We start from the raw sequence: 27,629 nt of genomic DNA, 5'->3' as shown, positions 1-27,629 counted from the left end.
CTTGTAATTCAAATATTATATATACTGATGTATCTGGTCCGAACTACAAGCTGAATACCAAACTACAGCTTGTAATTCAAATATAATGTATGCTGGTGTAATTGGTCCGAACTTCAAGCTGAATATCCAACTACAAGCTTGTAATTCAAATATTATGTATGCTCATGTATCTGGGATGAACTACAAGCTTATTACCGAACTATTATCTTGTAATTCAAATATAATGTATGCCGATGGATATTGTGTATGCTGGTGTATTTAGTCCGAACTACAAGCTGAATACCCAACTACTAGCTCGTAATTCAAATTTAATGTAAACTGACGTAATTGTCCGAACTACAATATGAATACCCAACTACTAGCTAGTAATTCAAATATTATGTATGCTTTTGTATTTGGTTCGAACTACAAGCTGAATACCCAACTACTAGCTTGTAATTCAAATATTATGTATGCTGGTGTATCTGGTCCGAACTACAAGCTGAATACCCAACTACTAGCTTGTAATTTAAATATTGTGTATGATGGTGTATCTTGTCTGAACTACAAGCTGAATACCCAACTACTAGCTTGTAATTCAAGTATAACGTATGCTCATGTATCTGGGCTGAACTACAAGTTGAATACCCAACTACTAGCTTGTAATTCAAGTATAACGTATGCTCATGTATCTGGGCTGAACTACAAGCTGAATACCAAACTACAGCTTGTAATTCAAATATAATGTATGCTGGTGTAATTGGTCCGAACTTCAAGCTGAATATCCAACTACTAGCTTGTAATTCAAGTATAACGTATGCTCATGTATCTGGGCTGAACTACAAGTTGAATACCCAACTACTAGCTTGTACTTCAAATATACAAGCTTGTAATTGGCGAACTACAAGTTAAATACGATGTACAATGTACAAGCCGATCTACAAGTTGAATACCCAACAACAAGCTTGTAATTGGCGAACTACAAGTTGAATTACTATGTACAATATACAAAATGTTTTAACTAAGTCGACTGATTTTAATTTGTTTTAACAGACGTTTAACACAAATCAATTTATTTTATCCGCAAAGATTAAAAAAAAAACTTTTATTTCGCCGAACCTTTTTACGATACGCAAGTTTTTGTGTGGGCGAAAATGTATCTTTTCGTAGACAGCCGTTCAACCGTCGACATCCGTACCAGTATTTATGTATTGTCCAATTAAGATCAGGGTTAAAAGCACAGGATAGGTCGAACACGTTAGGGAAATAACACATGATTGGAATGAAAATCGGGCATTTATTTAAAATGCCATAAACTAGCATTATTTATACTAAATACACAAATTGATTTAATAACATAGTTTAATAAAAGATTCCCGAAAGAAACTAACTGGGAGGCAAAAACCGCCAAAAAGGGATATCCCGTCGTATCAATATATATATATATATCATAGGAACTCGAGAACGGGACCGCAGATTGCGGCGTATATTTTCGATCTTGTAACGGTTTTTAAATACGTTTCTGCTACATCTAAATATCTTTTAGTATTATCCGAGTGTATGGACTCAAAAAATATATTATCAACTGAACCCAATCTGTCTCTTTTAAAATTGGTCAAATTTTACGGTATTATAAAATACCGTAAATTTGACTGATTTTTAAATTAGCAGATTATATTTAATTGAGATTAGATAATTAAAGACCACCCGCTCGCATAATATGAAAAGATATTTAAAGGTCGGACAAACTATATGTAAAGCCGGTAAGGATTCGGATTTATGCGCCGCAATATGCGGTCCTGTTCCAGAGTTCCTATGATATATATATATATACATGTTGGCGCAGAACGGTAAGTATTCATCTATTTTTTACATATCCCAACTGTGTTCGAGCAAAATCAATGTTATGGATTCATAGGAGCATACTAACAAATTTCTGGCCCTGTGCAAGCTTTACTTCACGTAAATTTTGACTGAAAATAACCACACTTTCCGATTAGATGCGGCATTTTTTTAATGTCCCAAAAATTATATTTTCTCATGATAATAAATCCTTTTATCATACGATTCGTAAACATCAACATTTCGTCATTAAATATTCCAAACCATACCTTCAAAAATGGGTTTCTGTTAAAGTTAATGGGTATTTAAGTTTGAGTTTGACTAGATTCTCCTAGCAAAAAACTTCAAACATTTTGAGAAAAGTGGCTAAGAATAATAACAAATGGTCTAGTCTGTGTGAATAAACATCTAATCAAATTGAACAAAAAATCAGTCGTCTTACACCTCAGTATCTCACTAAATTGAGGTCCTTTAACGTTTCCGTATTCAAACATTTTGCTTTAAATTCTCTGATTTTTTTAAATAATACAAATACATTTGTGTACATTTATTGAACTAAGAAGTAACGTGCAAGTAGATAGATTTCGTGCTACGGTGCTAATATAAGTAAATTACGCTCAGCAAGTCCATTCATGTATGTCCACTAAACCGTGTAACGGTTATTTTAACAGATATGCGATTATTTGTCTTGATAAAAGTGATAATATTTGAACAGCTTGTAAAGTGCTAGACTACTGCTGGTACACCTAGTGCCCTGAGCGCTTTTAATTGTAGGCGATAACAATACCGTATTATTATATCCCGGTCCGCTCCACTGACCACATTCACGTTACTAAATCATTTTTTTTAAGATTATATGCCCAATTATAGAATGAAAGTGATCCTAAGAAATTCATTTAATGATAATTTTAGTGTACATATACCAGTGGAGCGGATTAAAATTTCTTCTGTCATCCTCAATTACTAGACATCGCTACACGTGCAAGAAGAACGCTGTGTAATGCGACGGCGGAGGTTAACACAACTATTCACATGCATATGCATTTTAGGTAAGTTTATAAATTATAGTATCAGTTACAGTATATTATAACTGCTAACGTGACCGCAACAGTTCCTTGTTCGAAAACGTAGCTAAACACCGTTTCCGGTACTTTCTGCACAGGCGTGTAATAGGTATCTTATGAAATAAAACAATTATTTTTTAAAAATTCTTAAATGTCATTGTAAAAATGATTCCATGCATATATGAATATACACAAGTTTACGCAATAAAAATATCTCTATTTATTATGGCAGGTGTCATTGATCGATTTTCATTACAAACATTTTAATTTTGGAGATAAAAGGAACATAGATAATTTTCTAACACATAAAGTTTTTACATCTATTAAAAAAAGAAGAAATATCACGTAATAATGCTGTTATTCCCCAGAGCTATAATATACCGGAAAATATTGTTTAGCTAGGTTTTCGAAAAGGTCAATTTCGTTTATTGGAATGTCCTTTTAGAAAAAAGAACAAAAACAAAATACACATTTTGTAGTCCTTTGAGGTTTTTTGCTTTTAAAAAGTAAATTTTATATATAGGGTCATAGAACCTGTTATATTTTCTATAAGATTTCAAGATTTCAAGATTTTATTTCAAAAGGCATAAACATTTTACAATGTCCGTCGCCATAAACAGAATGACGGTTACGAATAGTATATGAGAAAAGTATGTAACTGAATACAAATAATTTTTACATTAACATTCTTATATTGTAAAGAACTTTAGATCATTGCTTATTTATTATTTTTCACACAAGTTTCAAGAGAAAAAAAAATTGTACCGCCATTCTCACGCATGCGCATACCTCATAACTAATAAATTATCCATTACATCCCACTGGCCTTTTACTTCATATGACACATAAAGGGTCTTTCTTAAATAGGAAAGAGGGTACATGAAGAACTTCCGTGAGTACGCCCGTACTCTAACAGTTAGTCCGTGACAGGTAATACCATGAAATCGAAGGCTCTATATGTGACAATAACTGAGTGGCGTCTGAAGAATTCTTGTGTTCTGCAGGTTACACAGGTTTCTTTTCCCGCTATACAAACTTTTTATGTTTGGTAGTTTGTTTTAGCAAGTCATCTTCCATTGTTTTCATTGTTGAACGCAAACCAAGGTCACGGACCTTTGGATAACCGACCTAAAATGAAGGAGACATGTCGGAAAAAATATACAAATAATATCTTAATTTTATCTTGAAACGCACTATTGTTACAATAATTCTGTTATGACTACTTTTAAACGGTATTTAATCAGTTAGATAATAAAATGTTATATAAATATTACGAGATTTGTTATATTAATTAGCATTAGCTTATGCACCGACGACTTTGCTAAAACGAGTAAATATTTCTCAATCAATTATTCAAATCGATCATATATAAATTCTCACTCTCGTGTCACATAATTATTCCTACTTATTGAAATGTTTTGTTTGCTTTTTGGCTTAAGAAAACCTTGTTCTGTGTTATTTTTGATGTTTTTGTGTAAGTTCACCTTGTTTAAACATTAAATAAACTATTTAATTTCGTGCTCATAGTAATGACATTTGGACTATTTTTATGCCCCCGGAAATACAAAAATAAAACCGTCCGTCTGTCAATACGAGGTTAACCTTAACTGGCAAGTTGGATATATCTTAATTCATACCCATAATTTAAGCACTTACTTATAAATACAAAGTTCTTGCTTTTTGAAGTTACATAACTATGGCTTTCATTTTTGCAAGTTTTTTTTCCTTATCAGAACTTTGAATATAGGTATGATTATCTTAAACCTATGGTGGCTGTTTGGAACGTTTTTGTGCGTCGTTTTATCTTTAGCGACAGCACGACAAAGCGCCAAACGGCGATTTATTGGACTTTCGTCTTGTCGTCTTGTCGCTAACGATGCATGCCAAATGGCGCGTTGTCGTGCGCGCGTTGTCGCGATGTCACATTGTCGCTCGGCTCAAAATTGGCTTATAAACCAAGCGACAGGGCGACATCGCGACAACGCACCGCCCGACAACGCGCCGTTTGGCGTGCTTCGCTAGAGACAGGACGACAAGACGACAGCGCGACACGGCGCCGTTTGGTGCGTTGCTAGCGACAAGACGAAAAAGCGATAACGATATAGGTTTTGTCGTCGTTATCGATAACGCAACGCGCAAAGTATACCAAATCAAATGTTTACATATAGACATGTGTCTAAAACGGTGTGCACTCTTCTTGTCGTTGTCAGGTATCGTATTTTTGTACACAAACGGTTTGTTCTGTTAAATTATTATTTTGGCATAATAGTGATATATACTGTTAATTTGGGCACTTTTCATTATATATAGTACAGTATATCGAACTCGACTGTTAATTGGAAATGTCATGGCGGCATCTCGGCTTTTCCCTACAGAAAATGATCTCGGTCTTACCGCCCAAAAGACCCTCGATGTTGCCGCAGGCCATGATATTTCCACGTAACAGTCTCGTCGCTAAACTCTAGTTTTACATTCTGCGCTTTTTTAAAGACTTCTTTTTCAAATTATGACGTATATTGTAATTTGTTGCATGCTATTGTGAAGTCAATGGGATAAGATAGTATATAACGAAACAGAATATAACATAAAATATACAAAAGAATATATCATTTAAAAATACTTTACAAGTATAAATACAATTTTATTTAGATCTACTTAAAGTCTATGCTTTAAATGCGTGTTCATTTCTAAGAGAAGCTTGATTTTTAAGTAATAATAATAATAATAATAATAATAATAATAATAATAATAATAATAATAATTATAACAATAATTATAATGATAATAATAATAATAATAATAATAATAATAATAATAAAGAATTCATTATTGTTCTCAGAATTTACAATTTCTTTCAAACTTAAATGTGCTTGGGTCCATATTTTGTACACTTTGTTGCACCGTATACAGCTTATGACGTACTTAGCTCACGCGTGAGCGGTATACGTTGGTTGAAAACTTACGCATCTTACGTAAGCTGTATACGTTGGATATATGCATCCAATTTCAAAAAGGTCTTTTGCATTAACGTAAATAGCTATAATAGCGTGACATTGTAAAAGTCGTAATGATGGTCGATCGTTTATCGAAGTAGTCGTTGTCGTAGTCATAAATTTGAAATAGTCATAGAAGTCATAGTTGTAACCGTACTCAAAGTCTATTTGTCGTAGACACTTGTAGTTGCCCTGTAATGATCGTAGATGTCTATTTGTCGTTGACACTTGTAGTCGCCCTGTAATGATCGAAGATGTCTACAGGTCGTAGACACATGTAGTCGCCCTGAAATGATCGTAGATGTCTACAGATCGTAGACACTTGTTGTCGCCCTGTAATGATCGTAAATGTCTAGAGGTCGTAGGCACTTGTAGTCGCCCTGTAATGATCGTAGATGTCTAGAGGTCGTAGACACTTGTAGTTGCCCTGTAATGATCGTAGATGTCTAGAGGTCGTAGACACTTGTAGTCGCCCTGTAATGATCGTAGATGTCTAGAGGTCGTAGACACTTGTAGTCGCCCTGTAATGATCGTAGATGTCTATTTGTCGTAGACACTTGTAGTCGCCCTGTAATGATCGTAGATGTCTATTTGTCGTAGACACTTGTAGTCGCCCTGTAATGATCGTAGATGTCTATTTGTCGTAGACACTTGTAGTCGCCCTGTAATGATCGAAGATGTCTATTTGTCGTAGACACTTGTAGTCGCCCTGTAATGATCGTAGATGTCTATTTGTCGTAGACACTTGTAGTCGCCCTGTAATGATCGTAGATGTCTATTTGTCGTAGACACTTGTAGTCGCCCTGTAATGATCGTAGATGTCTACAGGTCGTAGACACTTGTAGTCGCCCTGTAATGATCGTAGATGTCTATTTGTCGTAGACACTTGTAGTCGCCCTGTAATGATCGAATATGTCTATTTGTCGTAGACACTTGTAGTCGCCCTGTAATGATCGTAGATGTCTATTTGTCGTAGACACTTGTAGTCCGCCTTGTAATGATCGAAGATGTCTATTTGTCGTAGACACTTGGAGTCGCCCTGTTATGATCGTAGATGTCTATTTGTCGTAGACACTTGTAGTCACCCTGTAATGATCATAGATGTCTAGAGGTCGTAGACACTGTCGTAGACACTTGTAGTCGCCCTGTAATGATCGTAGATGTCTAGAGGTCGTAGACACTGTCGTAGACACTTGTAGTCGCCCTGTAATGATCGTAGATGTCTACAGATCGTAGACACTTGTTGTCGCCCTGAAATGATCGAAGATGTCTATTGTCGTAGACACTTGTAGTCGCCCTGTAAAGATCGTAGATATCTATTTGTCGTAGACACTTGTAGTCGCCCTGTAATGATCGAAGATGTCTATTTGTCGTAGACACTTGTAGTCGCCCTGTAATGATCGTAGATGTCTATTTGTCGTTGACACTTGTAGTCGCCCTGTAATGATCGTAGATGTCTATTTGTCGTAGACACTTGTAGTCGCCCTGTAATGATCGAAGATGTCTATTTGTCGTAGACACTTGGAGTCGCCCTGTTATGATCGTAGATGTCTAGAGGTCGTAGACACTTGTAGTCGCCCTGTAAAGATCGTAGATGTCTGTTTGTCGTAGACACTTGTAGTCGCCCTGTAATGATCGTAGATGTCTATTTGTCGTAGACACTTGTAGTCGCCCTGTTATGATCGTAGATATCTATTTGTCGTAGACACTTGTAGTCGCCCTGTAATGATCGTAGATGTCTATTTGTCGTAGACACTTGTAGTCGCCCTGTAATGATCGAATATGTCTATTTGTCGTAGACACTTGTAGTCGCCCTGTAATGATCGTAGATGTCTATTTGTCGTAGACACTTGTAGTCGCCCTGTTATGATCGAAGATGTCTATTTGTCGTAGACACTTGGAGTCGCCCTGTTATGATCGTAGATGTCTAGAGGTCGTAGACACTTGTAGTCGCCCTGTAATGATCGTAGATGTCTATTTGTCGTAGACACTTGTAGTCGCCCTGTTATGATCGTAGATATCTATTTGTCGTAGACACTTGTAGTCGCCCTGTAATGATCGAAGATGTCTATTTGTCGTAGACACTTGTAGTCGCCCTGTAATGATCGAAGATGTCTATTTGTCGTAGACACTTGTAGTCGCCCTGTAATGATCGTAGATGTCTATTTGTCGTAGACACTTGTAGTCGCCCTGTTATGATCGTAGATATCTGTTTGTCGTAGACACTTGTAGTCGCCCTGTTATGATCGAAGATGTCTATTTGTCGTAGACACTTGTAGTCGCCCTGTAATGATCGTAGATGTCTATTTGTCGTAGACACTTGTAGTCGCCCTGTTATGATCGTAGTTGTCTATTTGTCGTAGACACTTGTAGTCGCCCTGTGATGATCGTAGATATCTATTTGTCGTAGACACTTGTAGTCGCCCTGTAATGATCGAAGATGTCTATTTGTCGTAGACACTTGTAGTCGCCCTGTAAAGATCGTAGATATCTATTTGTCGTAGACACTTGTAGTCGCCCTGTAATGATCGAAGATGTCTATTTGTCGTAGACACTTGTAGCCGCCCTGTAATGATCGAAGATGTCTATTTGTCGTAGACACTTGTAGTCGCCCTGTGATGATCGTAGATATCTACAGGTCGTAGACACTTGTAGTCGCCCTGTAATGATCGAAGATGTCTATTTGTCGTAGACACTTGTAGTCGCCCTGTAAAGATCGTAGATATCTATTTGTCGTAGACACTTGTAGTCGCCCTGTAATGATCGTAGATGTCTATTTGTCGTAGGCACTTGTAGTCGCCCTGTAATGATCGTAGATGTCTATTTGTCGTAGACACTTGTAGTCGCCCTGTAAAGATCGTAGATATATATTTGTCGTAGACACTTGTAGTCGCCCTGTAATGATCGAAGATGTCTATTTGTCGTAGACACTTGTAGCCGCCCTGTAATGATCGAAGATGTCTATTTGTCGTAGACACTTGTAGTCGCCCTGTGATGATCGTAGATATCTACAGGTCGTAGACACTTGTAGTCGCCCTGTAATGATCGAAGATGTCTATTTGTCGTAGACACTTGTAGTCGCCCTGTAAAGATCGTAGATATCTATTTGTCGTAGACACTTGTAGTCGCCCTGTAATGATCGTAGATGTCTGTTTGTCGTAGACACTTGTAGTCGCCCTGTTATGATCGTAGATGTCTACAGGTCGTCGTCGTCAACAGCACTTTCTTGTATTTTTTTCATCTGTTTTAAAACGGGAGCAAGTCGGTAAAACATGATACTTGTCGCCTGTAGTTTTTAATAGTATAACATTCTCAGAGAACAGAAAATATAATTCACGATTAGTCAAAGATTGCTACTATTGTGCAATTCTTTAAAATTTCAGCGAATTATCGGTAATATATTCAAATAACTTTTATTATAAAACGTAAATTTTGTACTCTTCAATTAAAAGGCGTTCGTTTATATAAAAGAAACGAATAAATTTGTCACGTAATCAAACCCCGCTGATTTAACATTTGTTTCCAACCATTACCACAAATGAAAGATTATAATCTCTCAACCTTCACGTTTCTGATATTCTGAGACCCAAACAAATTCAGCGCCTTCTGTGCATTGATTCAACATAGGTACAAAGAGGCAGATATTCTCTTACATACACTGCTATCACGTGATAGTCTGTCGCGACCATTACATTGGTTTACAATATTTATCCGATAAACCTGTCTGTCTGATAATATAAGAAATTAATTGATTAACCTGTCTACCTGATCAAATAAAAAAAAACTATCTGATAAACCTGTCTTCTTGATGAAATAAGAAACTATCCGATAAACCTGTCTTCTTGGTGAAATAAGAAACTATCCGATAAACCTGTCTTCTTGATGAAATATGAAATTATCCGATTAACCCTACTCTCTGATGAAATAAGAAACTATCCGATAAACCTGTCTTCTTGATGAAATATGAAATTATCCGATTAATCCATCTCTCTGATGAAATAAGAAACTATCCGATTAACCCGTCTCTCTGATGAAATAAGAAACTACCTGATTAACCCGTCTCTGATGAAATAAGAAACTATCCGATTAACCCTGTCTCTCTGATGAAATGAGAAATTATCCGATAAATCTGTCTATCTCCTGAAAAAGCTTAGGGAACGTCGGTGGTTCTACACAGGTGCCCGTTTGTGCCTGAAATAATGCACGGAAGGGCACATGAGGTCTTCCTCCACCAGTAAAGCTGGAACGTCGCCTTATGACCTATACTGTGTCGGTGTGACGTAAAACCCAATCAAACAAACAAACAAAATCTCCTGAAATAAGAAACTACCACCCCCCCCCCCCCCGATGAAAAAAAAAACTGTCCCCTGATTTAGATAAAAAAAATATTCTCCGATAAACCCCTTTCCCTGATGATGACTTAAATTATCTGATAAATGTGCGTCCCTGATTGAACTTATTGAAATAATTCAATAAACCTGTCTACCTGAGGAAATAAGAAAGAGATACATAAGATTTGTTCGGTATAGTTCCATTTATGTGCATTTTGTAATTGATTTCGATACAATTAAGAGCCGACAGTAAGACTACACCCTTTATTTTGCTGCTTGTAAGTCTAACAGTGTAACGGCAAGTTTTTCAGCTTATTTGGACTAATTAACGACATGGTAAATGTGAAAATCATGAAAGCATTTTGGACTACAAAATATGTTCGCAGATGTGATTCAACAATATTGAAAATATGTCTGCTATTATGCATGCTTCTGCTTACGTTATATATAGGTAGGTTTATTGATTTTGTTATTACGTTATGATATAATTGCAGTACTAATTCTAATTACTATTTCCATGTAAATTGTAATATAAATTGCATGTACATAAGTAATTTTATTATTTGTAAAGAAGCCAATACAGAACCACGTTCAGGGCAAAGATATAGTAAATATATTGAGTTCAAGACCCGGTTGAAAATACCAATATTGAAAAATGTTACTACATGTATATGATTACTGAAACCTGTCGTTAAAAAGTATTGGTGTATTTAACAGGAAAGAAACAACAACACAGCAACAATTAAAAATTTGCCCAGCTTATTAACAATTGTATCAACACCGCCAATTCAATGTTTTTTTCGCATTTATTGAGACCGAATCAATGCAATTCTTTCTAAAAGTACGTTCTCATCTATAATTGATAGAATAAGAGAAACTTAAAGCTCCGAATAAGCGCGAAATGTCCCGAGGGACGGGATGCTTGCAGACATTTACACTGTTACTCTTAGTAAAGGTGCTAAATGAGCCTTCGATCGAGAGCAGATAAACTATCAAAGCTCAATAAACGTGAGAACGATAACTTCAGATATATATTAAATCTAACAAAGAGTGCTTTTGTCTTTATTGTTAGATTTATTGCTTATTATTTTTCAAACAAATACCAAATGAATAAAATGGGAGGATTATGCTAAACAAGAATGAATACAAGAGTAAAGGTACGACAGACCGGTGATGACATTTCAACGGTTTATTTTCACGAATTCACAATTTCAACTTTATGAATTCACGATTTCAACTTCGTGAATTTACAAAACTGAAATCGTGAAATTAAAAACACGTATTCCCGAAGTTGAATAATTCATGAAGTTGAAAACGTGAATTAGTGAAGTTGTAATCGCAAATTCATGAAGTTGAAATCGTGAACTCGCCAATTCCGTATGTTGAAGTTAGTGAAGTTGAAAGCGTAAATTCACGAAGTTAATTTTATGAATTCACAAAGATGAAATCGGGAATTCATGAAGTTGAAATGTTCGTATAACGGGAGAATGGTGCATATTTTCAAACCGCCGGCAAAATGGCCAGGCGCACCGGTTGCACGTTTTACCTTCCGACTGTAATCTATAATTTCTATGTATGGAATGAATCTCATTTACAAAGAATCATCAATGCTTCAATGCTACTACATGTTGACGTTCAAATAGTCGCCGCGTTAAAATGTGTTGTTTTTTCTCAAATGATTTAGAAGAAAGCAGTGACACATTTTTATCATTATTCTTTCTAGTCATTGCTCAGGCAAGTCGGACAACATACATCTGTTGAGACGTTACGTAAAATGTAAGCAAGCTTCACATTTGTTTGAAAAACAAAAAAGCCGGTCGTCATATCATTGAATTTTTAACGATTAGGGCCAATATATGTATTGCTATGTGATGTATTACTAGAGTTTACATTTAGGAATTTAACTCGTCTATTTAAAAGAATAAGTCGACTGCGTTATCGTCGTCGTTATCGTTGTCGTTGTCTTGCAAAGACTTTCATGTAGCCCACTTCTAAAACAATTACACGAAAGCCGGAGTACTTAATAATCATGAGATAATGTAGTTTTAAGGGTGTAATCCTGAAAGAATATTTATAATAGAATGATTTCAAAGTTATATGCCTTTGAAGTTGGTCGATTGTCGATTTCGGCTATCTTGTTATACGTCAGAAGGACAATAAGGATTTCATATGAATTTTTGGACTCTCAAAAAACGAGGCTTGATGGAAAATGATATGCGTTTGAAAAAGATTGTTTTTGGACTCTGAAAATTGGTTTTAATAATGATTTCTATTGGAACATCACGTGGTGCAAACGCAGATAGTTCATTAATAAAATTTTATAAAGTATAAAAAAACATGTATATCAAGACACAGGAAATTTCGATTTTGAAACGGCTTTGGATCACTGCCTGCATGCTAAGAAACGTGTACATGTTTTTTTGTTTTAAGTTGTCCGGTGATGAAAAATGTCACCTTAACCTACCCTTCCTACTCCATTATTATCAGTATTCATCATTATTATTACAATAATAATAATAATAATAATAATAATAATAATAATAATAATAATAATAATAATAATAATAATAATGATGATGATGATGATGATGATGATGATGATGAATCGGAAATTATAATGCTTCATTTGGAGGCTCTATTATCTATTCAAGAATATCATTTTTCTATAAGGTATTTTATATATATATTTATTTATATATTGTAGAAAATATTTTAATCCGTATTGCAACAATAGAAATTAGAGCGTCTTTTTAAAAGTCGTTCTGCTAAAGTAGTAGTTAATCCGGATCAGTGTTATTGTAAACCGAATGCTGTCCCGACATGTATATTTATTTTATTCAACTATAAGAGTGTTCTTATAAGGGCGTTTTCATTCGTGAAATTAAATAAAACAGTGTTTGATGTCAAATATGACTATTCAACTACGAAGAAAAAGGATATTTTTGGGAGTAATCTTTTTAGGTCAGAACTTTATGATTTTACAAAATAATGCATCTGGTTTTCAATGATGTTTTCTGTGGCACAATTCTAAAACGTCTTAGCTTTCACTCTGTGTTTATTTATTCGGACAGGCGTCAAGTAGTCTTGGTAAGGCAGGGCTGGTACCAGCCCCCAACCACGTAATAAAACATCGTAACTCTGTTTGCTTTTCTTCGGTCCTGGAGCGGAAGTAGTTTCAGGTCTCGAAGCATTTGTGTGACGCACCCGGGGGACCTGGCTGTTATTGGCCTGTGATATACCTAGCGGACTGTTTCTGGACATTTTGTCAAAGTCTCTCTGGAGGTATGGATCCCAGACGATTGAACTGTATTCTAGGGTAGAGCGTACTAGAGACAGGAATGCTGTTTTGTGACAAGGGCAGTGTTAAGGGAAGTGTTTCAGGTTCCTTCTTAGAAATCCTAGGGTTGATTTTGCCTTCTTGGTGATCTTGCTTATATGGGTACTTCATTTCAGGTCGTGTGATATGTTGACTCCTAGATATGGATTCTCTGGTACTTGTTGAAGGATGTGGTTGTCCAACTGGTAAAATCTAGCCGATTGAACTGGTTGATGCTCATTTTGTAGCATTTCTTCGCGTTAAAGCGCATTCCCCAGGTATTAGGCCATGTTTCAAGCTGACAGAGGTCTTACTGGAGAATTTAATAATCTTTGCTGTTTTTTTTATTGTTCGGTACAGTAGGCAGTAATCAGAATAAATATACTGTTGACTTAACTGAGTCTGGTAGATCATTAATATGACAAAGGAAGGACAGTACCTTTTGGCACGCCAGAGTCAACTGTGGCTGCTTCGGATTCCTCTCCTTCTACTTTTTATTACTTTTATGGTCCTGTTAGTTAGGAAGTCTTTTAGCCGGTTGTTTATGTTTCCGTTGACTTCATACAGCTGGAGCTTATGAAGATTTTTCTTATGAGGCAGTGTGTCGAAGGCCTTGCTGAAATCAAGTATGGCCATGTCAATCTGTGATCCCGCATCATGCCTGGAGAGAAGGTCGTGGACTGTTGTGAGTAGCTGAGTTTCACAAGAAAAGCCAGAACGAAAACCGTGGTTTAATGAGGTCAAGATGTTGTTTGCCTCTTGGTGGATGAGATTATGTTTAAGTATGATATGTTCAAAGAGTTAACATGCTATATACGTTAGAGATACTGGTCTATAGTTTTCAGCTAGGTGTACATCGCCTTTCTTGAATACAGCAGAAATATTTGCGTCCGTTCAGTCTGAAGGAAGTGTACCGGTATCAACTGAAAACTGAAAGATTGTGCTTCATGCAGATGCTATCTGGTTGGCACAAGTCTTCAAAACTAGGTTTGATATCTTGTCTGGTCCCTGGGCTTTGGAGGTGTTGATTCCTGCTAAGAGCTTCTCGACCCCTTTCGTAGTAATGGTAAGGGGGTGGGGATAGAAAACTTACTTATCTTGGATGTATCAGGGAGTTGTGGGTTGCTTTCGTCCTTGGTGAAGACGGATTAGGTATTATATATGGAACAGAATCAATGCATTAATTTTATCTTGCTGGATGAAATTGGAACTTGCATTATGCTTGATTCCATCTTGCTTAATGATATCTAAACGTGCATTATGCATGATTCCATTTTGCATTTTGATATTTACACTTGCATTATGCATGATTCCATTTTGCATTTTTTTATTCTTTCATTGAGTGATAAGTTATTTATCATACTGTTTTAAAATATTAAAAATTTAACGTAATATACCTTTATGGTGCTAGCGACAACAGGACAACGGCGCGTTGTCGCGCTGTCGTCTTGTCTCTAGCGAAGCACGCCAAACGGCGCGTTGTCGTGCGGCGCGTTGTCGTGATGTCGCCTTGTCGCTTGGCTTATAAGCCAATTCTTCGCTTTGAACATAGCGACAATGTGACATCGTGACAACACACCGCACGATAAAGCGCCGTTTGGCGTACTTCGTTAGCGACAGGACGACAAGACGAAAGTCCGACAACGCGTCGTTTGGCGCTTTGTCCTGTTGTCGCTAGCGCCAACACGACGCCCAAAAGCGTTCTAAATCAGCCACCATAATTTAGGGTTTTGTTATTGTTGTACTAGACTACAGTGTACTAGTATTACTATTTTGTAGAAGTCATTCAAAATCGACTATTTTTAATTCTCTACTAAATTAAACGATGTATTCTGTTAAAGTCTGTCTTACTTTACTCGTGTTCGGCGGAGGATTTGGCAGTCTGTGAGTCTTGTATAGGACTTGTTCAAGTACTTATGACAGTCGAGCGCACTGTCTTACCGACATATCTTGCTGTTGTTTTTTTTCGGATAACCTCCATGTATGTTAAGATAATAGAGTATAAGTCAACACTATGCTTTTTTTCTACGTTATCGTCTTGTGCACGATATGCTAAGTAGATGTGCATAAACGAACGTATACTTGGAGAATCATATGCATGTTGTTCATAAACCCTAACATTAGAAACAAATCATTGATAAACCCTAACCTTAGAAACATATCATTGATAAACCCTAACCTTAGAAACATGTGATTTATAAGCACATATCATTGATAAACCTTAACGTTAGAAACATATCATTGATAAACCCTAATCTTAGAAACATGTGATTTATAAACCCTAACCTTAGAAACATATCATTGGTAAACCCTAACCTTAGAAACATATCATTGATAAACCCTAATCTTAGAAACACATCATTGATAAACCCTAACCTTAGAAACATATCATTGATAAACCCTAATCTTAGAAACATGTGATTTATAAACCCTAACCTAAGAAGCATATCATTGATAAACCCTAACATTAGAAACATGTGATTTATAAACCCTAACCTTAGAAACATATCATTGATAAACCCTAACCTTAGAAACATGTAATTTATTAACCTTAACCTTAGAAACATATCATTGTTAAACCCTAACCTTAGAAACATGCAATTTATTAACCCTAACCTTAGAAACATATCATTGATAAACCCTAACCTTAGAAACATTTAGTTGATTGATCATAATCTTAGAAATATACTGTAAACTTACTCTGACATATAGATACGTAACACTAAACTTAGAATCATATACATGTAGTTAACTAGCTTTTACCTAAGAAAGATATAGTTAACTACCTTTTACTATATAAATATGTAGTTACTTATTCTAAGAATCATCTTAGAAACTTATATTTAACTACTAGTATTACCTTACAAACATTGAGTTAACTAAGTTTTATCTTTAGCTTAGAAACATGTAGTTCACTAACTCTTACCTTAGAAACATATAGTAATATAACTTTTACCTGAATGAAAGAGAATAGATAATTAAACCTACCAACTAACTCTTGCCTTAGAAACATATGTTTAATTAACTCCCACCTTAGAAACGTGTAGTTTACTAACTCTTATCTTAGAAACAAATAAACAAATAGTTATTTCTTACCTTACATGTCCCTCACTTTTGTTATTCTAACGCAAATGACGAATACGACTCGCCTCTGATGCTGCTGACAGAAATATAATAAGCAAGATATTTTTGTAATAACTTATTTCTAATCAATTGTAAACCTGATGTTGTTGCTTTTTCAGTGGCAGCATTTACTATTCTCAAGACAGCATCATACGAAAACCTGGTCCTAATAGGTATGTTGTTATTATATTACATCAGCCTTAATATGTAATACGAACTACTTGTTCAATAGTTAAAGAGAAATGAGCTGTTGCTGTGAATATAGCATAAATGACATAAATATGACAAGAGACGTTAGCCGCGAGTTATATTGGTGTTAGCAAGGCTATAATTTCTCATATATCCAGTAACAAATTTATAATAACGCAAAATATTATTATGCCCACCCCCTTCAAAGAAGAGGGTGTATATTGCTTTGCATTTGTCTGTTGACCAAATGGTTTCCGAAGACGTAGGCTTAGGAATTTCAAACTTGGTATGGGGATTGTTCATGACCAAAAGATGACCCCTTAGGTCAAAGGCCGAGGTCAAATTGACCTTGAATATCAGAATGGTTTCCAATTAATAACTCAACAACACATGTGACTTTGACCTTCAAACTTCACAGGTGCATTGATCTTGGCCTATAGATGACCACTATTGATTTTGGGATCAAGAGGTTAAAGGTCAAGGTCATATTGACCTTGTGGGTAAAAAGATTTCTGATCAATAACTTGACAACCCATGGAGTGTTGGCGCTCAGACTTCGTAGGTGCATTGGTCTTGGTTAGTAAATGACCCCTATTTATTTTGGGGTCAAAGGTCAAGGTCATATTGAATTTGTATGTAAACGGTTACCGATTAAAAACCCATGAGCTGTTTGCCCTCAAACTTCGTACGCATTTTTTTTGGTCAGAAGATGACCTCAATGGATTTGTGAGGTCAATGGGTCAGAGGTCAAGATCAAATTGCCCTTATAAGTAAATACGGTTTCTGATCAATATCTCAACAGCACATGGGCCCTTTAACTTCAAACTAAACAGGTGAATTGGGCTTGGCCAGTAGATAACCCCTATTGATTTTAAGGGTTAAAGTCAAACTCCTTAAAAACAGTTTTGACCTTGTATGTGAACGGTTACCGATCAATAACTTGTCAACCCATGAGCTGTTTGGCCCTCAAACTTCGTAGCTGCATTTGTCTTGGCAAGTAGATGACCTCTATCGATTTTAGGGTCAATGTTAAGGTCACATTGACCTTGTTTGTCAAAACAGTTTCCTATCAATAACACGACAAACCATGGACCTTTAACCTTCAAACTTCACAAATGCATTTATTTTGGTCAGAAGATGACCTCAATAGATTTTTGAGGTCAAGGGGTCAGAGGTCAAGATCACATAGGCCTTATAGGTAAATACGGTTTCTGATCTATATCTCAACAGCACATGGGCCATTTAACTTCAAACTTCACAGGTGCATTGGGCTTGGCCAGTAGATTACCCCTATTGATTTAAGGGTCAAAGGTCAAAGTACGTAAAAACGGTTTCCGACCAATAACCAAATAACTGAAGTTGCCTTGGTGGATATTATTAATTAAAATAAAAATGCTTTTGGTATATACTTTTCAAGGTCTAATGCAATATAACAAAGTGGCTGTTATTTAGGAGGCCTACGTGATTCATTTACGAGTATATAAAATTTATGCATACATTATTGGTAAGATTTGTAATAACTTTGTCATAAATTGCTGCACACAACCTTTACGGTCACAATAACCTAGTGCCTAGTCATTTTTTTTGGTAACTAGGTCAAACGTCAGTCACAATAACTTGGCCACATGACTAACTTTCTGCCGATAGTTCATAAGAAGAAAACCCAGCAACTTAAGACTGTTCACAGAAGCCGGGAAAAAGGCGCACGTAAATAAAAGCGCTGCACAATAAAAAGTGGTTCAAGTAAAAATTCATCATAGCAGTGAAATATTTTATTATTTTTAAGAAGTAATGACATTTCAAATATGCCATAAAGAGCAAAACGCAATAATAAATTTTATGCTATAAGCGTCAATGATGTATGTAGGAATACATTGTAATTTGTGTGTGTTTTCGTTCTTCAGGTTATATACAGCGTAGTATACAAAGTGTTTAGCCAAACAGAATTAGATAAATTTATTTGCATTATTAAAGTAATTTCCAAACGTTCACTGAAAAACAACACTGCAATGTACTGCAGTACAGTAGTTTCTATATTTGTAATTATATAGAAAGTGACTGTGTTAAGTTATATATAAATATGATTTCAGCAAATATCTCCTCTGATAGACGACTTTACTTGGTGAAGAACAGCCAAGAGTTATCAGCAAATGCTGTTGTCATACTTCCGCCTACAACAAGAGCAATAACAATAGGTTTGTAACTATATATTATTGTTTTTGCTTTCTGTCATTAACCCTAAACCTGGGCAGTTTGTGTAATGGATATCGCCTTGTTTTGTGTAATGGATGCCTTGTTTTGTATAATGGATATCACCTTGATTTGTGTAATGGATGCCTTGTTTTGTGTAATGGATATCGCCTTGCTTTGTGTAATGGACATCGCCTTGTTTTGTGTAATGGATGCCTTGTTTTGAATTTTTATCACTCAATATTATTTGGATTTCAAAGTACAAAAATTGAGATTGAATATACAGCACTCACAGACTGACTTGTCTTTGTACTTGTATCAGGCGTTAGTTATTTTACGTACTAATAAGGTAAGGATATATATGATTTACTTAAGACTTTCAATTCTGTAGAATTCGGGAATGATATCGGTGTCCCACACATGTAGATGATGAAATAATTTTTTTTTGAAATCATGTAGCAACATGAGTGTAGGGATTACTGGGACATTGCAAGACAACAAATGTACTTTCATGAATATTTTTATATACCGACTTTTAGGAGTAGTTGGGCTCTCCTTTTCACCCGTGCATCGGCGTTACCTTATTTTAACTTTCGCGTACATGAACCACTTTATTCAGAATTACATGTCTTAAACACTCCAATGCCTATACCTCTAGCATAGATGTTAAAAAATAACTTAGAAAAACAAGAGAATGATAGTATACTAAGATGGATGGATGTGTGTATGTGAAGATGGATTTATTGATGGATGGATGCCCTCACACGTATCAGCAATCGGAACGTCTTCGGCTATTATCTATAATAACCTCGGAAACAATACGGAGTGAAAGTAGTTCTACCATGTGGTATAAAGTGAGAGAATGTAAAACGAATGTACATATGATTGACATCCAATTGAAAATTGAGTCTGTTTCGGTAAAATTATGATTGAAAATATGTCTGACAACCATTTTTAATTTAAATATGCCCACTGATATACAATTTTAAACAAATGCGACCGAATGTCAACAGGTTGGCATTTTGTACTTTCGGTTTCTACAATCATAATAATAAATATACAAATAATGTTTTCTATGAATTCACCTATTTTAGGTGGGCATTCACTTGAAATAATGGAAATAAACTTGTCAAAAACTCCCAGCATGAAATTATTATTTGTTTATGCGTAGGTTAGACCGAAATACCGTATCCGTTCTGTGTATTCATATTGTGTTTGAGGTCCTTATCCGAAGACTGACGGAAAGGGCCGAAAAGTTGCGAATGACGTATCAGTTTTGTTCTATTTTTTCCAGTACCAAAAGAACAGGTAAACCATGACATCGTTATCAATTCGTACATGCGCAGTGGATCGAGTTTTCTTGGACAGTTGATCGCCTATAGACCCGACACATTTTACTGGTATGAACCTCTGTGGAATTATGACAGCGGGGTTTATTACTGGGGGAAAGACTATGTATGTACCAACCATATCAATTGTGGGTTAGTATCTAAAATTATTAGATCAAACCTTTAACATAATTATAATAATAATAATAATAATAATAATAATAATAATAATAATAATAATGCATTCAAAGTTTCCTCTGAATACTTATTTGTACGGGTTCTTCTTTTAACTATAAATATTATTAAAAAAGAAAAAAAGCATGTTTACAAATTTTGAAATATTTTTTTTTCCGTACAAACAAAAATTATTCTTTCTTTCTTTCTTTCTTTCTTTCTTTCTTTCTTTCTTTCTTTCTTTCTTTCTTTCTTTCTTTCTTTTATTGTTGTATGAACAATGCGAAAATGCTTGAACAAACATTATCTGAAACATATAGACTATTGCATTGTTTTACACTGGGAAATACAAGCCTTTACCAGTCACAAAAGGCAGTGTTTAAATTGCAATATTTATACATTTAGGTATGCAAGAAACAGGAACTTGAATATAGGAAAGATGCATGAAACCTTATATAACATATATAAATGTGACTTTTCATTGCTGGCACCTGCACTAGCCGAACAGATGACGCCAAATTACTCTGGTAATAACCTTGCATGTTCTAATTTTTATATCATAATAAATATTTATCATCAAGTCTGTAAATTGCTATTTGCCATTTTTATTCCACTTTTTGTAGAATTATACAATAGTTACTTTTCTAAAAACAACCATAAAAAAATTGATTTCACATTTGTAGAGCAACCCTCTTTTTACTTCACTTTATTTATACTATCTTCTTATTAGAATAGTAATAGTCAATAATAAGACCAAAAAACTATCAATCCGGCATCACTCTTGTCTTACCAATTACAAACACTGATAATGGACGAGCACGCTGACCACTATCTTTTGGTTTTTCATACTTATTCACTACACATGTACTATCCCATTTTTTTCAACAGGTAATATTTGGAAACCTTATAAGTCTTGCCGTGCACGAGGAAAATCTGTGGAAATCTGCTTAAAACGAATGGAAACAGTATGCAAAAATGCCAAACATCGAACAACAAAAATCGTTCGATTAACCGTCGATAACTTGGAATATGTTCTTGAACATTTACCGACTGTTAAAGTCATTCATTTGATGAGAGATCCTCGAGCAATAATAAATTCTCGTATAACGACAACGTGGTATCATTTGCACGAAACACCTTACGACAATCATCGACGTATCATGACAGAAGCCAAAGATTTGTGTTTAAGAATGAAGTATGATTTGAAAGCTGCAACGGTGCTTAAGCAAAAATATCCAGGGAGATTTGCTATCATCATGTTCGAAGACCTACAAACCGACATGAAAGCTAAAACACAGATGCTGTATTCGTATGTTGGTATTGACAAATCAAGTGTTGAATCTAAACTTGGAAATATGACAGGCATTTTGCAAGAAGAGCATAACGTTAACAGAACACGAGGGAATTATTCCAACTGGTGGCGCCACCAGTTAAGTTACGGCGCTGTGAAAGTTATTGACAGTGTTTGTAAAAATGTATCCGATGTTTTAGGGTATAAGATATTTTCAAGTGAATCTCAACTGGAGGATGAATCTTTAAAAGCCTTTTTCTTCCGCAAAGAAGTACTTTTAGAAAACATATATCTTAATAAATTATATGATTTCTATTTATAATTATACTCCGAGTATTTCGCTTGTATGTATTGCAGTCACCAAATCCCGTGAAATAAGCCAAGTCTGTGCCTCTCTAGAACTATATTATTAACTTGCATATTTAACGGGCAATTACTTGATATCGTTTGATTCTTCAGGCATAGAATATTGTTGTTGTATAATTTGGTCTCAACATCATTCTAGAACAAGTTTATTTATGGCCAAATGTTTCCATTTTCTGATTCAGTTCAAATGTTGTTTTTTTGTTATTTTTCATTGTAAAAATTGATCCAAATTTGTGTTTGTTTTGTATATTTCAAAGCAGCTTTACCTCCACGCATGAACACGGGCGAGGAAGTGTTACACGAGGGACGGATTTCTTATGATCACTTGTTAAGGGGTTCTTGTGATAACTGTCACGAAGTTCGTCGGAAAACTATTGTATATACTGCAAAAATACTCGTCAAAAATGGTAATTTTCATCTTTAAAAAGTGAGTTTTCGTGAGTTTTAGGTGCTAAATTAATCTTTAATGATTTAGCTTGCCTTACATATTGTATTATGTGTCAAAAACTAATTCATAGTCCATTTTTCATCGCCTCTTGCTTAAAATCTTGTAGTTTTGAGTAAAAAATTTCAAATTATTTGCCATTTCGCAAGTATTGGCCTGTTTATCCTTGCCATACATAAGTACCTAATTATAATGCAAAATTGCAAACATAAAGCCCCGACAAACAAATTTATGCCCGATTTTTCAAATGTCCCGGAGTTCTTGTGATAACTCAAAATATGTCCTGGAGTTCTTATGATAACTTTTGTTACTGCTAATGTGTTTCTTGTGATAAGTCACGGCACGTTTTAGCGTTTTTTATTATTCAGCAAGGTTGTAAATCATTATGAAATGTAGTACGTTAAAAACTACCAGATTTTAAGCAAGAGACGATGAAAAATGGACTATGAATCAGTTTTTGACACATAATACAATATGTAAGGCAAGCTTACTTATAAAAGATTAATTAAGCACCTAAAACTCACTTTTTTACGATGAAAATTACCATTTTTGACGAGTGTTTTGCAGTCTTTACAATAGTTTTCCGACGAACTCCGTGACAGTTATCACAAGAACTCCTTAACAAGTTATCATAAGAACTCCATCCCTCGGGTAATACTTCCTCCCCCGTGATGAAGAAAAAAAAGAAAGTTTTGCAACTTTACATTTGGAATATGTATAGAATTGGCACGACACTGCCGAGATTCGAACCACGAGTATCTGGATTACTGGTCCAGTATGCTAACTACTATACCAAAGCGGCCGTTGCGTACATTTTGTGGTAATTAGCTGTATATAAAAAGGATATTTGTTTTTTGTGTAAGGTGAAATTTTATTTAATCGAGTGAACTTAAAGCAGTATTTTTACGAGTGGCGTAGTACTCAGTAATCCACGGTAGCAGAGGTGACAATTGTTCATTTTTATTTGTCTCGTGCGCACGAGATACTTTGCCGTTGCCACGATTTACTAAGTCGTGCACACGAGATAATTAAGTGGTGCGCACGAGATACTATGTCGTGGCCATGAGTTACTAGAATCAATGACGCCTAGGGGCGGGGCAACTTTTGATCCTAGGGCATTTATTTGAAAAAATTTGGTAGACAACTAATAGAGAATGTTTCGTGCCAAATATCTAATCCAGTGCTTTCGGATTGTCACAAGAAGATATAAATCTACATTTAGATTTCTTCAAAACAAACTTGTTCATAAATTTGCTAGTTTCTAAAAGTAAACAAACGGATAGATTGAAAAATTCAGATGTTTTATTACAATCCAATGTAACACCAATGCGTTTTGTTCCATGTGAAACAGTTCCCCTTTAGGTGGAGACAGCGCACTTATCTTTGCTATTTAAATAGATGAAAGGAGCTTACATATGCTTTAATTTTGGTTTACACGATATTAAATCTCGGTAAACTACAGACTGTTGCACAGTCCATTATTTGTATACGGAGGTTACAGTTGAAGAAAATGTAAAAAAAAAAAACAACAACATTTTGCAACAAAGCTTGAATCCCGAAGTGTAAAGTTGATGCATGTGAATGTTTTTATGCATTTTTATCACACACCCGTGCCGATTTTGCGACTCCTTAAAATGGTATTGCACGGCCTTGTATATTATATGTTATTTTGGTTTTGGAGTGATATATGTGGATATATTACCTGTTAAGATTTTATATCACCCGAGCCGTTAGGCGAGGGTGATATTTTATCTTGGCAGGTAATATATCCACATATATCACTCCAAAACCAAAATAATAATTTTATTACCCTTCCCCTGCCGAGTTTAGACGATTTTTTAAATAATCATTGCTGTTTCAAATGAAACGTCGAAATAAGATTCCCTTTAGGATACCTCTTCGTCACAACATGACGTCACATAAATACATGACGTATTTTTCCCGTACCTTACAAAAGTAAACAAGAGAAAAGGGGTAGTCTATTGAACGCACTTTTTTGTAATTAATATCAAGCTTTCACAAGGTCATATTTGTTTTCGATACTGATGGTTATATTATCATAACTCTACTTTGGTAAATATTTATCATTTGACAGTTAAAAAGTGCTTTTAAATCGGAATTTACACCGCGTAAAATCGAACCGTACGCGCATCATCTCCGCGCATGTTGTTTACAACGTTGGGTACCAAACGGGGAAATTTAGTGTGTATATTACCCGTCTGGCTCGGTTATATCAATTTCTTTCGGGTGATCAATATCCAATCAAAAAGGCGGAAAAAATCTGGAAGGGTAATAAATGTTGATGTGACGCCATTAGCGTTATACAAACAAAGCGTAAATACGCGTTAAATGTTAGCGTTTTACTATAGGCGCGTCAATGAAAAATGACTCTTTTTTCACTTAAAACGGTCTTTCTCTTGGGTATGTGATCCATTGAATATTAAATTCGTTTAAGTTCATTACTGAATTAATTGAACCCGTTGAATAAAATAATATTATGCTCGCCAGAGGTTTGCATAATATAATTTCATTCAACTCGTGCAATAAATTCAGTATTGAACTAGCACTCGTACTAAAAATATGTTTCACTGCAGTGAAAAATATTTTTTTCAGTGAAAATACGGAGAATAAAAAATACGCATTTTATTTCATCAATATTTCTCAATTTTTCATTTATAAGTATAAAATAACCTTTTTTATTAGCATCGTGTTAGAATGAAAATAATTTAGATATATAGAGGACATTAAATGATCGAAGTTCAATACTGAATTTATTGCTCGAGTTGGATAAAATTATATTATGCGAGCCCTTGGCGAGCATAATATAATTTTATTCAACGAGTTCAATAAATTCAGAAATGTATTTACACGAATTTAATAATCTTTTTATCACATACCCAAAATAAAGACCGTTTAAAGTGAAAAAAAGAGTCATTTTTCATTGACGCGCCTATAGTATAACGCAAACATTTAGCGCGTCTTTACACTATGTTTTTATAACGCTAATGACGTCACGTCAAAATATATGCATGGCCGTGCAATACCATTTTTACGAAGTCGCAAAATCGGCACGGGTGTGTGATAATAATTGTTCTTGCATTTTAGTAAAATTTTGCACGGTTTATTGCACAAATGCTTTGTAATTAACCACTCATGCCAATCGGTCATGGTGATTATATTCCTACGCATTTGAATTTGAACCGTTGAATTGATATCTATTTCCTAATTTACAAATAAAAAAAGAACATATTTGCAAATAAACAAATTTATTTTCGGATAAATCTATTAATAACCACACAAATTACTGTACAATAAAAATGGCTAAACCTGGATCAAGATCATCGGCTGGGGTGCCATGGTTCACCTTTACTCACCTTTGGTACAAAAGTGTATTTTATAAAACACAACCAGTTTGATAATATCCGTTAAGCCAGTGGTACCAATCAAATGGTAGTTAATGTTAACAATTGTGTACCACTGGGAAAACTTTTAAAGCACCCAATCTCATTCAACCGGGGTTTTAAGTAAAGCTACCAATACACAAAGCAAATTATAACAAGAAATGTCGAACGACACATATGCCCCCCTTTCTAGCCCTTGACTCACATTATTGGTAATATTGTTAAAGAAACTTGCCATAAATGGGTACATTGAAGTATTCAATTATGGAAAAAAGAAAAATAATGAAGACTTTGCGATAAATAGTTTTCAAGATAATGAGACATTTAAGGCCCCTGTGACCTTGACCTTTGACATAGTGACCACAAAATCAAAAGGGATCACTTGCAAGCTATGACCAATCAATATTAGAAATATGAAGACTTTGTGATGAATAGTTTTCAAGATAATTAGCGGAAACTATTCTGACATTATAAGCCCCTGTGATCTAGTGACCCCAAAAGCAATAAGGATCATCTGATGGTTATGACCAATCACAATGTGAAATATGAAGACCTTGTGATAATTATCTTTCACGATGATGAGCTGAAATCCTCTACCATTCAAAGACCCTGTGATCTTGACCTTTGACTCGGTGACCCCAAAATCAATAGGGGTTATCAATTAGTTATGACTAATCAATATGTGAAATATGAAGACTTTGTGATGAATTGTAACCAAGACAATGAGCTGAAACCATTCTGACATTTCAGGCCCCTGTGACCTTTGATCTAGTGACCCCAAAATCAATAGGGGTCATCTACTAGTAATGACCAATCAATATGTTAAATATGACGACTTTGTGATCAATACAGTTCAAGATAATCAGCAGAAACCATTTAGACATTTAAGGCCCCTGTGACCTTGACCTTTGACCTAGTAACCCCAAATCAATAAGGGTCATCCACAAGTTATGACCAAATATGTGAAATTTGAAGACATTGTGATGAAAACTTTTCAAGATAATCAGTGGAAACCATTCAGACATTTAAGACCATGTGACCTTGACCTTTGACCTAGTGACCCTAAAATCAATAGGGGTTATCCAATAGTTGTGACCAATCATTATGTGAAATATGACGAATTTGTGATCAATACTTTTTATGATAATCAGCAGAAACCATTTTGACATTTAAGGCCCCTGTGACATTGACCTTGTGACCCCAACAAGATTTTTCTATTTTTAGCTCCTGCGACCTAGTTTTTCAGCGACGACCCATATTCGAAGTTGACCGAGAACTCATAAAAAAAAACAACATTCCTGACTAATTTTCAGGATACTGGGATCAGGACTGCAACAAGATTTTTCTACTTTTAACTCCTGTGACCTAGTTTTTAACCGGAGATGACCCATATTAAAATTTGACCTAGAAATCCGCAAAACAACCTTCCTAACCAATTTCCAGGATATTTGGATTAAAACTGCAGCCACTAGTGTGAACAAGACTTTTCTATTTTTAGTCACTGTGACCTAGTTTTTGACCGGAGACAACCCATATTCGAACTTGACCTAGAAATCATCAAAAAAACTTTCCTGAAAATTTTCAAAAATATTTGGAT

At 35.2% G+C, this 27,629-nt stretch overlaps 1 protein-coding gene across 2 annotated transcripts; it reads left to right on the top strand.

Annotated features, from left to right (window-relative positions):
- The first annotated feature begins 2,562 nt into the window (after positions 1 to 2,562).
- On the top strand, positions 2,563 to 23,085 carry LOC132724916 (carbohydrate sulfotransferase 1-like). 2 transcript variants are annotated; one of them, XM_060709904.1, is made up of 6 exons: positions 2,563 to 2,870; positions 16,768 to 16,821; positions 18,928 to 19,032; positions 20,322 to 20,508; positions 20,935 to 21,056; positions 21,418 to 23,080. In XM_060709904.1, the coding sequence occupies exons 1-6, from the start codon at positions 2,822 to 2,824 to the stop codon at positions 22,140 to 22,142; spliced, it is 1,242 nt and encodes a 413-aa protein (XP_060565887.1). In that variant the 5' UTR covers positions 2,563 to 2,821; the 3' UTR covers positions 22,143 to 23,080. The 2 variants fall into 2 exon arrangements, with proteins under 2 accessions (XP_060565887.1, XP_060565886.1); XM_060709903.1 differs by lacking the exon at positions 2,563 to 2,870 and adding an exon at positions 13,026 to 13,170 and having other exon boundaries at positions 21,418 to 23,085.
- Positions 23,086 to 27,629: the final 4,544 nt, after the last annotated feature.

The sequence above is a fragment of the Ruditapes philippinarum genome, unplaced genomic scaffold (genome assembly GCF_026571515.1).
Source record: "Ruditapes philippinarum isolate M1 unplaced genomic scaffold, ASM2657151v2 ctg15_1_1_1_1, whole genome shotgun sequence".
Classification (NCBI taxonomy): Eukaryota; Metazoa; Mollusca; class Bivalvia; order Venerida; family Veneridae; genus Ruditapes; species Ruditapes philippinarum.
Note: the sequence above shows the minus strand (reverse complement) of the source record. Positions and strands in the feature narration are given on the sequence as shown.

Bases quoted from the DNA above. Each gene is read 5' to 3' on its own strand.
- LOC132724916 (XM_060709903.1), top strand. From the start codon at position 13,110: ATGTCAAATATGACTATTCAACTACGAAGAAAAAGGATATTTTTGGGA. The intron at 16,822-18,927 runs GTATGTTGTTAT...ATATGATTTCAG, and splicing joins CGAAAACCTGGTCCTAATAG to CAAATATCTCCTCTGATAGA. The intron at 20,509-20,934 runs GTTAGTATCTAA...TTATACATTTAG, and splicing joins ACCAACCATATCAATTGTGG to GTATGCAAGAAACAGGAACT.